Source organism: Phyllobates terribilis, unplaced genomic scaffold (genome assembly GCF_046119375.1).
Source record: "Phyllobates terribilis strain yellow unplaced genomic scaffold, ASM4611937v1 Scaffold_2__4_contigs__length_985480577, whole genome shotgun sequence".
NCBI classification, from domain to species: domain Eukaryota; kingdom Metazoa; phylum Chordata; class Amphibia; order Anura; family Dendrobatidae; genus Phyllobates; species Phyllobates terribilis.
This window is the reverse complement of record NW_027362762.1, coordinates 465,899,530-465,917,897: the sequence shown is the minus strand read 5'-3', so window position 1 is coordinate 465,917,897 and position 18,368 is coordinate 465,899,530. Positions and strand designations below refer to the sequence as shown.

The 18,368-nt window shown below is 40.9% G+C and overlaps 1 protein-coding gene across 3 annotated transcripts in view; it reads left to right on the top strand.

Moving 5' to 3' along the window:
* The window catches only part of KCNQ4 (potassium voltage-gated channel subfamily Q member 4), a 313,669-nt gene that overhangs the window by 162,105 nt on the left and 133,196 nt on the right, over positions 1-18,368 (top strand). For all 3 annotated transcript variants that reach the window (XM_073665725.1, XM_073665727.1, XM_073665726.1), the window contains exons 3-5: positions 248-374; positions 11,109-11,284; positions 13,435-13,560. In XM_073665725.1, the coding sequence (XP_073521826.1) occupies positions 248-374; positions 11,109-11,284; positions 13,435-13,560 (429 nt within the window). The remainder of the gene's footprint in view (positions 1-247; positions 375-11,108; positions 11,285-13,434; positions 13,561-18,368) is intronic.

Genomic DNA, 18,368 nt, shown 5'->3' with positions numbered 1-18,368 from the left:
CATTTCGGATGCTTGACAGATCCTTGGCGAAGTGCTGAAATACAAGCATCTACCAGGATCTGATGACTGTTTTCTCTCATTGATAAGTGGTGTGTAGCAGAATCTTATCTCTACCTGTTGAATTTAGCCTTTTATGCATGATAGTGGAAGAATTATGACAGTTATGTCTTCTAAACATGCAGATGATAGAGCCTAATATTGCAATTACAGTTTTTTTTATTTAACATTTACATTCTGTTCTCATCAGGAATTTGTGATGATTGTGGTGTTTGGCATGGAGTATGTGATCCGAATTTGGTCTGCCGGGTGTTGCTGTCGTTACAGAGGATGGAAGGGACGCCTGAGATTTGCAAGGAAACCTTTCTGTGTTATCGGTAAGAAGCTTAGTATTACCCTTTAACCTACAGGAACCAAATCATGTCCTTTTTAGCTCTTTATACTGCAATGTATCTGATATAACACTGGCCAGGCAGTTTTATACACTCTTGACTTCTCTATATACCTGTTTCACAGAAGTTGCAGATTTGTACCTTTCTATTCTTCTTTTGTATGGCTCCAGATGTTATAATTCCTAAGGGACAAAGACTTTTTCCTCTCTCCATCTTCCCTGTCAGCAGAACAGCTGCAGAATGAGTTTTGTCTCCCATTGTAGTAGTGTTGGAGAACATGGAGATGTGGTTTAATGGAAGATATTGCAGAGCCAGCATTGTCATGGCTAATAGATGGATTGTGTAAGAGAAAAAGGCTGATCAGCAAATTTTAAACAATAAGCGTCACAACGTCTTTGTACTATGAGAGCACAGTACCACAAAGCAGTGTCCTTATCGTCTATCCCACAAGTAAACACTGTGAATGCCACGCACAAAAATTCTGTACAGCCTGCCTGATACCTGTTTAAGAAAGCTGGGTGGCAGCCAGTATAGCCACAATTAGACGTTTCACAGATGTTCTCAGGATCCTAAATGATAAAAAGTTTTTGTAATGCTTGGTACATTTCTCTTTACCACATATGGCATTTTTTATTGTTTTGAGGATTTTTACCAATTTTTGGCTTTTTTTTCTGAATGTGATGTTTTCCCATAAGCTTCTTTGTAAAAAAAAAAGAAAAAAAAAACACCAAAAAGAAGGCAGAAAAAGGCTGTGAAAAAGCATACAAAAAAAAATGGAAAAAAAAATACAAAAGCTGAAATCACCCCCCTTTGCCCCATTAAAAATAAACAGTTAAAAAAAATAAAAATACACACATTATTTTATCGATGCTTTCGTAAAAATCAGATCTATCAAAATATAAAATAAATTATTAATCCGATTGGTATACAGTGTAATGGGAAAAAAATTGAAACACCAGAATTACAGGTTTTGGGCCACCACAAATGCAATAAGAGGCGATCAAAACATCGTATCTACCCCAAAATGGTATCAGTAAAAATGTCAGCTCAGGATGCTAAATATAAACAATAATACAGCCCCATATCTGAAAATTGAAAACGTTACGGGTCTCGGAAAATGGTGACAAAAGCAAAAAATGTTTTCTTTTACAGATTTCTGATTTTTTTTTCACTACTTAAATAAATATAAACAAAACCATTCCTGTTTGGTATCTGCGTAATTGTACTGACCTGGAGAATCAGATTGCCAGGTCAGTTTTACCATATAATGGTACAATAAATAAAAAACCCAAAAAACAATTGTGGAATTGCACTTTTTTGCAATTTCAATGCTTGAAATTTTTTTTCCTCACTTTCCAGTGCATCACATGATAAAATGAACGGTGTCATTCAAAAGTACAACTAGCCCCGCAAAAACAAGTCCTCATACAGCTATGTGGACATAAAAATAAAAAAGTTATGGGTATTGGAAGAAGGTAGGGAAAAACGGAAAATAGCCCGGTCATGAAGGGATTAATGTTTTCCAGCGTTTTTTTGTGGCATTTTCTTTTTACCGGACGTTTTTTTTTTAAACAATGAAATCACCAGCGGCTATTCAACCAAAAATGCTGGCAAAACATTCAAAGAGATGACTGGGCATCTTTTGAGCCTTCTCATTGTCTTCTATTGTAAAATATAGAATGCCTTCAAAGCGAAAAACACCTGAGGAATGATTCAGCTCACTCTCTGATCTGTTCTTTGTCATGCAGATTGCGGTGCTGCATTGCAATATTGTATCTAGTGATTGTTAATTAGGTTACTTTATGACCAACAGAATACTGTCAGAGTCACAAAACTCCTACACTTTTGGATTCCCCATAGCAATTCGTACACAACTTTGCCACCTTAGCTTTCACGTTAGAAGCACAAATTGCCAGCAGGTTGCCAGTTGTTTTTTCTGTAAAGTCAAATCTGCAGCTCTTCAATTGTCACAGCAAGTTGCAGCAAGTCACGTAAATAATTTCAGTCTTGTGACAATAATCTAAAGCCTATTGTCACATGACAAATATAGTGCTAACCTCAGATGCAGAATAATCATTCATTTATAGAAATATTTTCAGTACAGGCACAAATGGAAAATTGTCTAAGCAGGTGATTATTTAGATGCTTGTGTAGCAGTAATTTCCTCCATGCTACATTCTTATATCTGAAGCTAGAAGCCTTCTGCATTTGGAGACGTTTTGGATGTACAGGAGGAGTGTACTACTAAGGTTGTTGAAAGCAGCACAGTGGATCAGTGTTTAGAAACGCTGGGTTCCTGGGTTCAAAGCCCATCTGTGATGCTTGTAAACGTCACTTCTCATGATACAGGGCAGTCAAGAAGTCCGAGGTCAAATACCAAGACAGTTCGTCACAAACAGAGGGGCAAGACAAAAGAGTAAACAGGTCACAGTCCGAGGTCAGAATTCCAGGGAGGTAGCGGATCGAAACAAAGGGGCTAAGCAAACAGATGGTCAAAGGCAAGGTCCAAGGTCGGGCAGCAAAAGATCAGAATAACATAGCACTAGAGAAAGGCATGTGGTGCCCCTGTGGGTTCAGTCGCCACAGAGGTACTGCATCTCACCCAGAGTTGTGGTATCTCGCTCTCAGGTAAGGATAGAGTGCTGCCCGGGACCCTAACACCTGCATCCAACACATTCCACTTCAGTGGGGGCAGGGCGAGATTGCTCCTAAGGGAGAGCACAGTCCCTGGTCCCTAGCTGGAGGGTAGAACCATGTAATGGGTGTGGGTGGAGGACATAGTTCAGGGGAGCACAGGAAAGGAAGTGATATAAAAGAGGGAACCATCTTGGGAAGTCAAGCCAGTCAGAGGAGGAGAGTGTGTGGGGCAGGAGCTCTGCAGGAGCTCTGCTCAGGAGGAGGGCCTAGCCTGAGAGGCCCAAGACTGAGGAGAGGAGAGAAGCATGAAGGAGGGCTCCAGGAGGAATGAGGGGATCCTAGGGGTACGGGCAGTGCTGGAGGCCACCCGTACGCCCGAATCTACCAGGTGTGGAAGGATCAAGCTGCAGAGGGGACCGGCCCCTAAACTAGTGGAGAACTACAAGGCTCAGCTAGAAACCGGAGGCTTCTGTAGTTTTAGGGTGCAGTTGCGACAGCCACAATTACATCGCCGAAAAGGTGGCCACAGAGGGTCCAGGGGACTGCAGGTCGCCCGACAAGACCCGAGGCTACCGGATTGGGACACTGATTGTGAGGCGCAGGGCAGGAGGGTGAGAGCCAGCGCAGGAAGACGACTGAGAAAGGCACACAGAAATGGGTCCCGTTAAGCGCTCTTGAATTACCTGAGGGATTGCTGAACCTCTGCCTGGTGAACGCAGCGTGACGTGGGAGGCTGTAATCTGTACAGTGCAATTTGAGGAACTTAACAACTGTGAGTAAACTCTGAAGACTGCACCCCACTGTCTCTGTGAATTACTTCTGCGCCATCACCCCCTGCACTACACTGCACTACAACGCCAAGCAACATCTATACATCTACACTGCCCTGGAGCTAAGCTCTACCTGTGGAGAGCTAAACCAACTCTGCTGCATCAACAACAGCTCCAGAGGTTCTGCACCGCAGCGGCGGCTCCCTTTTGCCGCATACCACAGTTGGCGTCACAAACTTTATATAAAAACTATTAATCCCCTGTAAATAATCCCCTTTTGATTGACCGCCCTGGGTCACGGTCCGGGACACCGCCACTGTGACATCTCCCCTAGCAACGACCGGCCCGGCACCGAGTACCCCACGGCCCAGGGGGCGCGTCAGGCTCACACACCACTAAGCTAAAGCTACGATTGGCAATCTTCTGCCAACTAAATAGCCAGGCAATAACCCTGAAAGGGTGACACCTGGAGGAAACCCAGCAGGCTCACCCTGATTGAGCTAATGGGCAATCCTATAACAATACTGACAGCCCAGCACACCCCTGCATACTGTAAGGCAACTGAGCTGTCACTCATAATACTGACAGACCAGCACGCCACTGCACACAATAGGGCGGTCAAGCTGTCACTCAAGTTTGTATGTTCTGTGGTAGATTGGTTCATTCGGATGCACATAGAGGTAGACACAGGAACACTGTCTCTCTAAATCTTCCACTGGTTTTATTAAAAGTACGACATAAAACCAGGGCAGGGTTAGCAAACAAATGTGGCCTTCCCGGCTTAACAGGAAAACAAAAAGCATAACGTATGGCACAGTCCTTGTTGCTATGGGAATCTGCCGACTTGAGGAACAATCAACACAAGGTCCAGCTTTCCTTAACACAAAAACACAGCTCCAGTTCTTTCACCTCCAGGCTCACCAACACACACTGCTCTAAAAAGCTAGGTATTTATCCTCCGGACTCCTCCCACTCTACAGCTGTTCAATCATCCTAGCACTAAACATGGCTGATTAACCCCACTCAGCACTTTGTGTGCTGGATCATTTTTCCTAGGTTTATATTACTGAAGCTAACAACCTCAGTGCTACATATCTCCCCTCTAATACTTTGCCAGTGACTTTGTCACAGTTCTGTCCATTTTTACTTAGCTTTTCTCACAAACTCCAAAGACATACTTGATAGCAAAGTTAGATTTTGAGCCCCAATGGGGACAATGACAATGTCTGTGCAGTGTTGCAGAATATGTTAGCGCTATATAAGCAAACCCAATAAATAAATATTTTACTGAAGCCAAGTACTCATAGAAGTATTTGGTGTTGTACCAGGAGAGAAATATTGGCTGTCTTTGTGCTCCTAGAACCTAACAAATAGCTTTGTAACCCCTTCTTGTTATATTTTGACAGTTAATATAAAAATGCAGTCATAGTTTGCTTGTAATTATAACTGCTCAGGGTGATGCAACTAGGTAGGAAATGTGATAAATGTTTAATCGCTTGAGATCCAAAGTCTCCTGTGTGAATGAAGCTTTACTGAGCAATTACAACCACTGCTCTATTAACTGTCAATAGGAGTTATAGACAGTTAATGCAGCAGTCATTAAACATGCTCACTAAGGGCTCTTTCACATGTCAGTGCCTCCGGTACACTCACTGAGGGCAACAGAGGTCCGGGGCCCGCTCGCTGCAGCGCATCATTCTCCCCGGCTCCTCCGCGTGAGTGGTCACATGGATTACAGCTGGGGACACTTAGGACAGGTGAGTATAAGGATTTTTTTATTTTATTCTTATTTTTACAGTTGGACACTCCAGGAGCAGACTACCTCTATCAACATTGCCCCTGTTGGTGCTGATCGCAGTGCCAGCAGGGAACAATGATGAGGGCAGCGTTCAGCACCCAGCGCTTAGGAACAGCACTAACTGTACCACTGATTCTCAAGCACCGGTACGTGTGCTCCTGATGCGGCACACGGTTGTCACATGTGTGTCACACAGGTGGACACGGACATGATATCTCCGGTACTGGTTTTTCCAGTACTGGAAATATCAGAACGTGTGAAATAGCCCTAACACTGACACCGTGAACATTGGCCCATAGTTCATTGGAACAGCAGCAGGTCTTTGCAACCAACCCACAGCAATCATACATTTATCATCTACTCTGTGGATAGGTGATAATTGTTGGTTATGCAATTACCCCTTTAAGTTATTTTTCACATGTATGATATAGGTTTCTATAAATTCTATGGTCAAAAAGTAAAAAGTTTTCTGTCTCCAAACCTCTGCCAGGTCTAATGATGTCCATGTTTTTGATCATACACAGTAATGATGTTCCTTTGTGCTTGTACAGTAATAATGCCCATAAATATTCCCATAAAATAGTAAAAACAGTCCTAAAGTTTCCTATACTGTATTAGACAAGGGATGGCAGAGGATTTGACTCCTGGTTTTGGTTTACAAACACTGATGGAAATTACCATCAAGAGTACTGCCATGCCAAGGAGACCTAAAGTGACAGTGAGCTTAATTAGGAGCACCATCTCTACCTATGGTTTTTGGACTTGGGTTCAAATCGGATTCACAGGAGACTTCAAAAATCCAAAACTTTGGAAGTCATCATTTTACTGTTAGAAATTAATCAAGTTGTTGCTATCTGAGGATTGAGCCCTTCGAAAGTAAGCTCCTGAGTGCACCGCTCTAGTCTTTGGACAATATAAAAATGACTATGAATTATATATTGAACTGACTTGCATAGTCAATAAAAGGCTTAATACGAAAACACATTTTCTCGAGGTCACAAAGGTGCATCGTGTTTAGTTCTTTTTACTTTGCTGTGATGTGCGCAATGAAATAGGGATCATTTGTCCCCAAAGGGCTATTCACATGGTCTCACACCACACAATAAATATGCTGAAGGCAGCATTTTTAGTTTATTGCGTTTGGCATGGTAAGCGGTGTGGTGAACTGAACAACTGAAATCTTTTCACATTCATTGACTCTGTCCTTTTCTACAGCGTACAGTCAATACTTGTATGGGATGAATAGACTTAACTTGCTGCAATCTACAATTTTATGGCTTTGATAAATAGTCTAGACACGCATTAAACATTTATGTATTCTCAAGACCTGCACAGGAACTACTTCTATCTAAACCACCAATATTCATCTCTTCTGTACAAATGATCAGATGTACAGTATATGTGCAAGAAATTATCCTAGAGTGTCATTGAAGTATATGGTAGTGTGATGCCTGCATGTATGGGATAGTAGTCCTGGCCACCCTGAATATTAAAGGGAACCTGTCAGCATGAAAATGTGTTCTAAATTGCAGGCATCATGTTATAGAGCAGGAGGAGCTGAGCAGATTGATGTATAGTTTTCTGAGAAAAGATTCAGTATGATTTGTGTTTTAATCATTTAATCCACTTCTCTTTCTAGAATTTTGGGTCCTGTGGGTGGTCCTATCAGTGACTGACCGCTTTCTTTGTAGAAGAGTGCACACTGAGGTAGCTGTCAGTCACTGATGGGACCACCCATTGGACCGAAAGCCCCAGAAAGAGTAGAGGTATAAATGATTAAAACACAAATTATACAGAATCTTTTCTCACAAAATGATCAGTCTACTCAGCTCCGCCTGACCTATAACATGGTGCCTGCAGATTGGATTGCATTTTCATGGTGACAGTTAAGTACACCATGTACCAAATATCTCCTCAACTTAAGTGTTTAGTGAAACATAAGTCATATGTTTGATACCGAACAGCACAAGAAAATACAAAAATAACAAAATAAAAGAATGCTAGGACATGATTAAAGCAAATCTGTCAGTAAGATCAACCCCCCCAAACTACAATGTTGTGTTAAGTGCTCTAGGTGTGACAGAGCACTTCGCAAGCCTTTGCATCCTGAGGTTGTTTCCCTGCCCAGCACCTTCCTCTTCAGTTTGATTGATTGTTCACTGTCTGTTAAGTGCTCTGACTGCCCAGTGCACTTAAAGGTAGTTTGTTACACTTGAAACGTTATGTAAACCACTTCTATAGAGGTATGTAGGCGACTTAGCCCCTATAGTAATTATACCTCTAGTATAGCTTTTAGTAGTTTAATTGGCTTAAACAAATATGTATTTTATATGCAAATAAAGAGTCTTCCGTGCACCCTTGGTGTGGCCAAGGGCTCCATGCACTGTTACGCCCCATCAGTTTGCATGCTGAGCACTTTTCTGTAGTGTATGCCCAGCTGGTTAAGGGGAAAATTAGCATTTAAATTATGGTAGGGGGGTATAACTTTGGAATGCAGGAGATAAACTGTTACAGAATCAGTGGAGCAGTGCCAATTGGAGGAGGTGCTCAGTTTAAATAAAAAAATCCAGTGAAAGTTCTCTTCAACCGACAACTACCATTCCTTTTAGTTGATCCAAGCATAAGCAAATGCAATATCCCTGTGACCATCTATGTGGCTAATGCAGCAAATCTGCAGAGAAGCCAACTGGGAATACGGTATTTTACATTTGTGTGTGACCTATTTTAATCTGCAGGTGTTAGTAAAGACATACATATTTAATGAAAAGTTACAGTTGAGATTTTCATATATGATGCATGAAGGTAAAATGCACTGTGTAGGTGCCAGTCTTGTAAACGGTGCCATTTGATGTGGTATTTCTGTGCCTGCCTGAGTTCTTGTACCTGAGGTTTCCTAATTAGCTAAATGTGAGTAGCAGCAATATTCTGACACCAGTCCTGTGTTCTGTATGTAAAGTCTTATAATAGGCATTAACAAATTAGGGCCCCAGTAATTCAGGATTGTATAGTCCCATAATTCTATTTTTTGCCAGCAGAGTATGAAGCGAAGCAAGAAACTGTAAGCAGAATGTCTTATTGCCACGTGGCATATTTCAGGCGCTCTTACTAGTATTTGTCACTTCAATTCACATGAACCTTCATTACACAGCACGCTATGGTCATTCACGCAAATAATCTACAGTACAGACCAAAAGTTTGGACACACCTTCTCATTTAAAGATTTTTCTGTATTTTCATGACTATGAAAATTGTACATTCACACTGAAGGCATCAAAACTATGAATTAACACATGTGGAATTATATACTTAACAAAAAAGTGTGAAACAACTGAAAATATGTCTTATATTCTAGGTTCTTCAAAGTAGCCACCTTTTGCTTTGATGACTGCTTTGCACACTCTTGGCATTCTCTTGATGAGCTTCAAGAGGTAGTCACCGGAAATGGTTTTCACTTCACAGATGTGCCCTGTCAGGTTTAATAAGTGGGATCTCTTTCCTTTTAAATGGGGTTGGGACCATCAGTTGTGTTGTGCAGAAGTCAGGTGGATACACAGCTGATTGCCCTACTGAATAGACTGTTAGAATTTGTATTATGGCAAGAAAAAAGCAGCTAAGTAAAGAAAAACGAGTGGCCATCATTACTTTAAGAAATGAAGGTCAGTCAGTGCGAAAAATTGGGCAAACTTTGAATGTGTCCCCAAGAGCAGTTGCAAAAACCATCAAGCGCTACAAAGAAACTGGCTCACATGAGGACCGCCCCAGGAAAGGAAGACCAAGAGTCACCTCTGCTTCTGAGGATAAGTTTATCCGAGTCACCAGCCTCAGAAATCGCAGGTTAACAGCAGCTTAGATTAGAGACCAGGTCAATGCCACACAGAGTTCTAGCAGCAGACACATCTCTTCAACAACTGTTAAGAGGAGACTTTGTGCAGCAGGCCTTCATGGTAAAATAGCTGCTAGGAAACCACTGCTAAGGACAGGCAACAAGCAGAAGAGACTTGTTTGGGCTAAAGAACACAAGGAATGGACATTAGATGAGTGGAAATCTGTGCTTTGGTCTGATGAGTCCAAATTTGAGATCTTTGGTTCCAACCACCGTGTCTTTGTACGACGCGGAAAAGGTGAACGGATGGACTCTACATGCCTGGTTCCCACCGTGAAGCATGGAGGAGGAGGTGTGATGGTGTGGGGGTGCTTTGCTGGTGACACTGTTGGGGATTTATTCAAATTTGAAGGCATACTGAACCAGCATGGCTACCACAGCATCTTGCAGCGGCACGCTATTCCATCCGGTTTGCGTTCAGTTGGACCATCATTTATTTTTCAAAAGGACAATGACCCCAAACACACCTCCAGGCTGTGTAAGGGCTATTTGACCAAGAAGGAGAGTGATGGAGTTCTACGCCAGATGACCTGGCCTCCACATTCACCAGACCTGAACCCAATCGAGATGGTTTGGGGTGAGCTGGACCGCAGAGTGAAGGCAAAAGGGCCACAAGTAGTAAGCATCTCTGGGAACTCCTTCAAGATTGTTGGAAGACCATTTCCGGTGACTACCTCTTGAAGCTCATCAAGAGAATGCCAAGAGTGTGCAAAGCAGTCATCAAAGCAAAAGGTGGCTACTTTGAAGAACCTAGAATATAAGACATATTTTCAGTTGTTTCACACTTTTTTGTTAAGTATATAATTCCACATGTGTTAATTCATAGTTTTGATGCCTTCAGTGTGAATGTACAATTTTTAAAGTCATGAAAATACAGAAAAATCTTTAAATGAGAAGGTGTGTCCAAACTTTTGGTCTGTACTGTAGTTATCAAAAAATGTAAAGCAAACTTTGACGCTGAGCCAGGGTATCTAAATGATACCATGCGACACTACAGCCTTGGTCATGAAATTGTTGCTGGTGCATATCATTCAGTAGGAATTGTGAAATGTGCCAGCATTTTAGTATCTGAAATGAAGTTACAACAGCTGAACCTCTTGCATCTTGGAGGATGTGTCACAATCCTCCTGTTATGCCTCTTGTCTGCGACTTTTTCTACTATTATCAAGTGTGATCGATGCTAGCCAAATCCCAAATATCTATAGAAAAGTTGGTCGGCTTTGGCAACTTTGTCAGTTTTAGGCCACGACCCCACTATGAGTATTTGGTCAGTTTACGGTCAGTATTTTTCTCAGGAGTGGGAGCCAAAACCAGGTGAGGAACAATCAGAGAAAAGGTATAATAGAAACAAGTCACCAATTCTGCATTTATCACCCACTCCTGGTTTTGGCTCCCACTCCTGAGAAAAAATACTGACCGAATACTGACCCAAATACTGATAGTGGGGCCGTGGCCTTAGTAGAAAAACCGTATCAGTGCACCCCATTAATAGGAGCCGAGACCAAGTTAGATAAGTTATACTAGACTTGGCACCTTTTCAGTGATTTGTGTATTGTGAAAACTGCAAGAATGTTTCTCATGTGCTATGAGATCAAAAAATTAATATTAATATTTTTTTTTCCAAATTATAGATTTTATAGTCTTAATAGCATCACTGGCAGTGATCGCAGCTGGGACACAAGGTAACATCTTTGCAACTTCAGCCCTGCGCAGTATGAGATTTCTGCAGATCTTGCGCATGGTGCGCATGGACCGAAGGGGAGGTACCTGGAAATTGTTGGGCTCAGTGGTCTATGCTCACAGTAAGGTAATGGTCTTTAGCAATTTGCTAATATAGATTGGTATATTTTTCCGGCTGTAACCACTTCTAAAATGCATGTAACTTTTGGTGCAGTTTTGTAAGAAAATAAAGCTTTTTACGCTGTTTTGATGTGTTTTTTTTTCAGTTTTTTTTATCAGCTTTTAACCCATTCCTGCATTAGAACGTGAATAAAGTCCTGGGCTTGGGTGAAGGGTGCTCAAGAGAGGAGCTCCCTCCTCCCATAGTATATAGCCAGCATCTGTGTCTAACAGCTGGTTGTTAACCATTCGTGTGCTGCTCTAAATCTATGACAGTGGTATTTAAATGGATCATTATACCGGTACATGCAGGCTCTCCTCAGTCCTACATGACATGCACTAATAATAATAATAATAATAATAATAATAATAGATTGCCATGGCACCCAGAGGCCTGTTGAAGGCCTCAATTGCTGCTATCTTGATACTCCTGTGAAGCTCAGCCACATACTGGACTCCATAGGATTTTTCCTAATTTCTGCAATACTGCGGTATTTCAGCATATAGTATAAACAGTCAATTGATCGCATTTTCAAGTCACTTACAGGGACATAAAAATGTGAATAATAAAAAGGTTTTTAACAATATAAAAAAGTAAACCACCTTCCCTTTCACCAATTAAAAATAAAGAAAGAAAAAAAGAAACATATTTGGCATCCCTTCATCTGTAAATTGATAAACAACATAGTAAACAACATAAAAAGACAAAAAAATCAAAATACCAGAGTTGTGTTTTTTTGGTCACCTCACCTCCGTAAAAAAACAAAACAATAAAAAGTGATCACAACATTGTATATACTCCAAAATATTATCAATAAAAATGGCAACCATCAATGGAAAAGTAAAAATGTTACGAGTATTGGAAAATAGCATTCTCACGGTGAGCTTTTTGTGAGTTTTTGATGTTGCTTATTTTCTAAACCATTTCTGCACCTATTAAGTAAATTAGGCTTTTTTTCATTGCGTTTTTGAGTGCATTTTCATTGCGTTTTTGACGCTGTGTTTTTTGTCTTTTGTTCATATGTCATGTTTTAAACAAAGCGACTGTGTTTTTGATACTTCCTGGTATTTGGCTATGACAAAACTTTAGTGATACAGTGCTGATTGTATGCATTTTTGACGCGTTTCTGCTGTGGAAACTCACTAAAATTGCACATGCGTTTTTACTTGTCGATTTTCTGCATCTAATGTAATTTTATGGGAAAAATCTGCACATAACACTCAGCATACCCACAGGAGAAATTGACACGTTGCAGATTTGAAACACGCATCGTAGGTCAGTTAACGCTAATACTAGAGATCAGGACCGTCCAGACTGGGTAAACCTTGGCGCAAGTGGGATGGCTTTTATGCTTTTTTTCTATCAAAAACAGTGTTTACTAAATACTAGTGATGAGCGAGTGTGCTCATTCAATCCTTTCACCGAGCATGCTCGGGTGTTTGTTGAGTAACTTCAGCGTACTCGTATATTATGTTTTAGTCCCTGCGTCTGCATGATTTACAGCTGTAAGACAGCTTCAACACATTTGAGGATTCCCTAACAAACAGGCAATCCCTGCATGTGTTGAGGCTGTCTAACAGCTGTAAATCATGCAGATTCAGGGACTAAAACATAATATACGAGCATGCTGAAGTTACTCAACAAGCACCCGAGCATGCTCGATGAAATGGTTAAACGAGCACGCTCGCTCATCACTACTAAGTACCCTGTGTTATTTATATGCACTATTGCTTTTTACTTTGTTATAGCAGGGTATTTGTTCATTTTGTTTCTATCTCAGGTGTTGTCTATTTAATGGCCAGTGTGAACATGTCCCTACACGTTGCATGTATACCAGCTTATACTCCAGTTCATTTCTTTCAGTTCAGTTTACGCTGAATAAAAAAAAAACACAGTGGGCCTGAGATGTCTGTAAATCTCATCCACTTTGCTGGAACTTTAAGATGCTATGTTTTTGACACAGCAAAAATACGCAGCATCAAAAACTCACCGTGGGCACACAGCCTTACAGTACCAAATGATGTGGGTTTTTTTTTTGTCTGTTTATTAAATTAATTATTTTATGAGTTTCTAAATAATGTGAAACAATTTTCTTGTGTGTGTCCCTTGTACTGCAGGAGCTGATCACTGCATGGTACATTGGATTTCTGGTGCTAATTTTTGCCTCCTTCCTGGTATACCTGGCAGAAAAAGATGCAAATACTGAATTTTCAACCTATGCTGATTCACTTTGGTGGGGGACGGTAAGTGTTTTACAGTTATTGTTTTCACAGACTGTTTCTAACTAAAGAATGTAAAAGCATATTGAACTGATACATTATCTCTCATCTCAATGAAAACTACTCCATAAGGCTTAATTTACACTGTTAAGTTTTGATGCGACATCTGGTGTAGTTTTTATCTTTAACCCAAACACAGGAAAGTATACATAAGAGAACAGAAGTATTATTCATTCCTTTATCTACCTTTATGATCCACTCCTGGCGTTTTTGATTTCTTGTAAATGATGTCATGAATTTCTAGTGTTTTTCATATTGTTTTGAAAGGGTTTTTTTGTTAGTGTCATTCTTAATGTATCAACATTTGTGCATGCATATTTCCTGGCATTTTTCAAGTCTTACAAAGAAGCCTACGGAGAAAAGAAAGCAGAAAAAAACAGATGACCACACACATATGCAATAAAAAAAAATGTTGTGTATGTAGACATTTTCATTGTTTTACTGTTGACTTAAAAGTCATCAGCCAGCTGATTCATGCTGCCTGAGCAACGTACAGCAGGAATCAAAGAATGGCTCGGTTATTGCGTACATGTATGCTTTACACTGCAGCATTTCAAAGAAAGCGTCAACTTTGGAGGACATGACTAGGATGACTTGTAGTTTCTCCGATCACCTATAGACTGATAGGTCTGTCCCTATACAGACCCATAGGGAGAGACCTGTCCATATAGGTGAGCAGGCGTGGAGAAGCTGGCAAGGACTTACTTCCTTGACTAGCAACTCGTCCCAAGCTGGCATATTAAACCATGTTGTCTCTGAAACACCGCAGCATTTCAGCACCTACCCACAGTGATACTTAGCTAAGAAAAAGCTGCCAAAATGGCAATAGAAATTGCTGTAAAATATGCAACAAATGATCAATCATGTTCATAGGTTGTGTTCTTTATACATTTTTTCAGCCGTTTTTCCGAAACCATGCTAAAAATCACACTTTGAATGTATTGCATCCGCAATATTTGAACAGACGTTGCGGCTGAAATTCCTTATGCAGTTTTTGAGTTCTTAAGTTTGATATGTAGTGTTTGTTGCAGTTTTTGAGCCAAAGCCAGAAATGTATCCAGCAAGAAGGAGAAATAAAAGTCCTTCCTTTATTTTCTATTCCTTTTGATCTTGCAATCTCAAATTTACTACTGCACAAATGGCAGAACTTTATGTGGTTGCATGGGTGATTTTCTTTACAGTGTGTAGTAATGTTATGGTTTTCTGCAATACCATTACCACCATTTATAAATTTGCCTTAACCTCTTAATGACCTATGGTACATATTTTTATCTTGGGTTGATAAGGAATGCATGAAGCAGTCCCAGGAGCTAAATGCAGGCTGTGTTACATAGCTGTCGTCTGCCTGTCACTGCAGCGACCAGAGCTTGCTCTATCCACTGCAGTTTAACCATTGAAATGCTGCTGTCAATCTGAAGGCTGTATTTAAATTACAAAAAAGGTCAAAGTTGCCTCTTAAATTGCTAAGTGATTGCTCCAAGACATTGGAACTGCATTGGAACATAAGAAAGTGCTACAAAATTTAGAAAAACAAAATATGTTCCAGCTACTTAAATTTCAAAAATCTTTATTGGGTAGCAAGGAATTCCATGGGAATAGAAGGCATAGCAATGCGTTTCAAATGCAAGCCTGCGTTCTTTATCAAAGCTACAAAATGTACACATGAAATATTAAAAAAAAAATCTGTAATATTAATATGAAAAATTACAGTAAAGGAAGGTACTTAGTGCATAGATTGTCCAATATATGTGTGCCCAACAACCAGCATCAAGGCGTCCTTCATTGTTGGGTCCCTGTCCTTCTCTGTCACCTCTCTTGGGCTGAAATGCAAGCCTACAATTTATGGGTCAGGACTGAACCAGCTAACTACTTAAAATCACATTCATGTGTATGTCTACAGCAGCATCTTCACTAATAATAGCATTATCAGTGAAGCTTCCAATGTAGACTGGTTAAGGACCTGTAGTAGCATCACGATCATGTGACCTGTTGTGTGACATTGATGTCACCACAGACCTTGCACTCTGGGGAACTTCAGGACCTTGGTCCTGGCAGTAAGAGAGGAGGAGCGTTGGCAGGGGCTCCTGTCCTCCTGCACTCAGCCTGAGGGGGAGGGAGAGTCGGAGACCGGCACCTACCAAGCTAATGAGCAGCCAGATAAGTCTGTGTCCACCTGTGTGTGCTTTGCTGAACTCTGGCTCCTGTCAGCTCTCAGCAGATGAGAGGCAGGAGGTGTCTTCTGGGGCAGGGCTGCTGCCATCAGGAGAAGCTGCAGCTCATAGTCTGGAAGATCATCATTCCCTCCAGCATAAAGCAGCGTGTGAGGTGTGTGTGCGTGTGAGGTGTGTGTGCATGTGAGGTGTGTTGTGTGCATGTGTGTGTGCCGTGAACGAGTGTGCCATGTATGTATGTGTATGTTTATATATTTTATTGCATTATTCTAACTTGTATATATGTAAATAGTATATGTAGCTGGTCAGGTATGAACACACAGTGGCAGTATGTGACAACACACTGTGTGTTTGTGTGCGTATGACATCCACATTTATAAATCCCGGCTGCACAGACAAGAGCTCATAGGTGTAAACATGCCAGCAGTCATCCAGCGAATGAGCAAAATGCTGCTCATTCATCGGGTGATTGGATGGTTTATGGCAGAACATACATCATTGTTCTCAGCAGCACATCGCCCGGTGTAAGCTGCAGATATGCTGCTGATAACATGATGTGTATGGGGACAGATTGATCCATTAGTGATCGTTCTGTCCCCATCATTCTTCCTCAGCCGGTGTAAAGAGGCCGGGAAACAAGTGCCAAACAACTTCACTATTGTCGATCAATCTCATTTAATGGCCTGAACTCAGCTCATGTAAATGCAACCTAAATGTTTAAGTGTGATGGTGCAATATGTGAGCATTTAGGACCCCACTTTAAACTTTTGCCTAGGGCCCCACTTTGTCTAAAACCGGCCCTGAGTTGGCCACACCCAATGGACGGCTGCATCACTAGACAGGGCACGGGCTCACTCTATACAAATGTATTGCGCGAGGCTGCTCCCACTGGGCGGGCTCTGGCCAGGAGTATGCATAACGCATATGTATGAATAAAGAAAAAATTTCTGCTCACCCCTGAGATGAAATCCCAGTCCGGCATGGAGCACGGAGTCCTCGCTGCTGCACAGCACCTGGGTCAATGAGGAAGTGAAGATGGATCCAGCTCAACACACCAGGCAATCGATTAAAATTCAACAATCTTTATTGGCAAATCCTTTTAAAAATTTGTAGAAAAAAACAAAAAATGAACGTCTCAGACGACAAAGCATATATTATGGGGTGGTGTGTATAAAAAATGCCATACGCGTTTCGAGTAAAAAAAACTCTTGAACACTGGCTATGAAAAAGAACGTTCTGAACTGGACTTAAGTATACTAACAAATAATCATGGATACAAAAAACACATGAAAACAATCAAGAAAATACCAATCACAGAGAAGACTAGACTAAATATATGAAAAGAAAAAGAAAAAGGTGGAAGCAAAACAAAAATGTTTTTTCTACAAATTTTTAAAAGGATTTGCCAATAAAGATTGTTGAATTTTAATCAATTGCCTAGTGTGTTGAGCTGGATCCATCTTCACTTCCTCATAACCCATATGTACCCGCCGATCAGAAACCAGCGAATCCCCGCAGCGCACAGTGCATACGTTGAGAAGATTCAAAAGTCTGCAGTCACATAGGGTGACTGCAGATGTATAATTTTGGACTGGACAACCCCTTTAAGGCAACAGACTTCTGCTTTTCACATACATGCTCTATCTTTGTCTTTCACAGTTAGAACACATACCCATTTTAGTTTATGGTGCATATCTGTGTTTTTTCGCTGACTGTGTCTGCTAAATAAATCCCAGAGACATGTCCGTTTTTGATCCAAGTCACAGATTAAAATCACCCAATCAAGTCTGTGGGTCTGTGCTATTCATGTGTAATACTGCAAGACATGTGCTGTCCAGTTTTCACATTATAAGTGGTAGGAAATATTTTGCAATTTACAGTTGTGCTCAAAAGTTTACATACCCCGGCAGAATGTTTCCTTTCTTGGCCTTGTTTCAGAGAATATGAATGATAACAAAAAAAAAGTTTTTCTCCACTTATTGGTTGGGTGAAGTCATTTATTGTCAAACTACTGTGTTTTCTCTTTTTAAATCTTAATGACAGCCAAAAACATCCAAATGACCCTGATCAAAAGTTCACATACCCTGGTGATGTTGGCCTGATAACATGCACAGAATTTGACACAAATTGGGTTTGAATGGCTACTAAAGGTAACATCCTCACCTGTGACCTGTTTGCTTGTAATCAGTGTGTGTGCATAAAAGCTGAGTGAGTTTCTGGGACAGACTCTTGCATCTTTCATCCAGCCACTGACGTTTCTGGATTGTGAGTCATGGGAAAAGCAAAAGAATTGTAAACGGATCTATGGGAAAAGGTAGCTGAACTGTATAACACAGGAAAGGGATACAAAAAAATATCCAAGGAATTGATAACGCCAATCAGCAGCGTTCAAACTGTAATTAACAAATGGAAAATCAGGGGCTCTGTAAAAACCAAATCACGGTCAGGTAGACCAACAAAAGTTTCGGCCACAACTGCCAGGAAAATTGTTTGGGATGCAAAGAAAAACCCACAAATAACATCAGCTGAAATTCAGGACTCTCCGAAAACTAGCTGTGTGGCTGTTTCAAGATGCACTATAAGGAGGCACTTGAAGAAAAA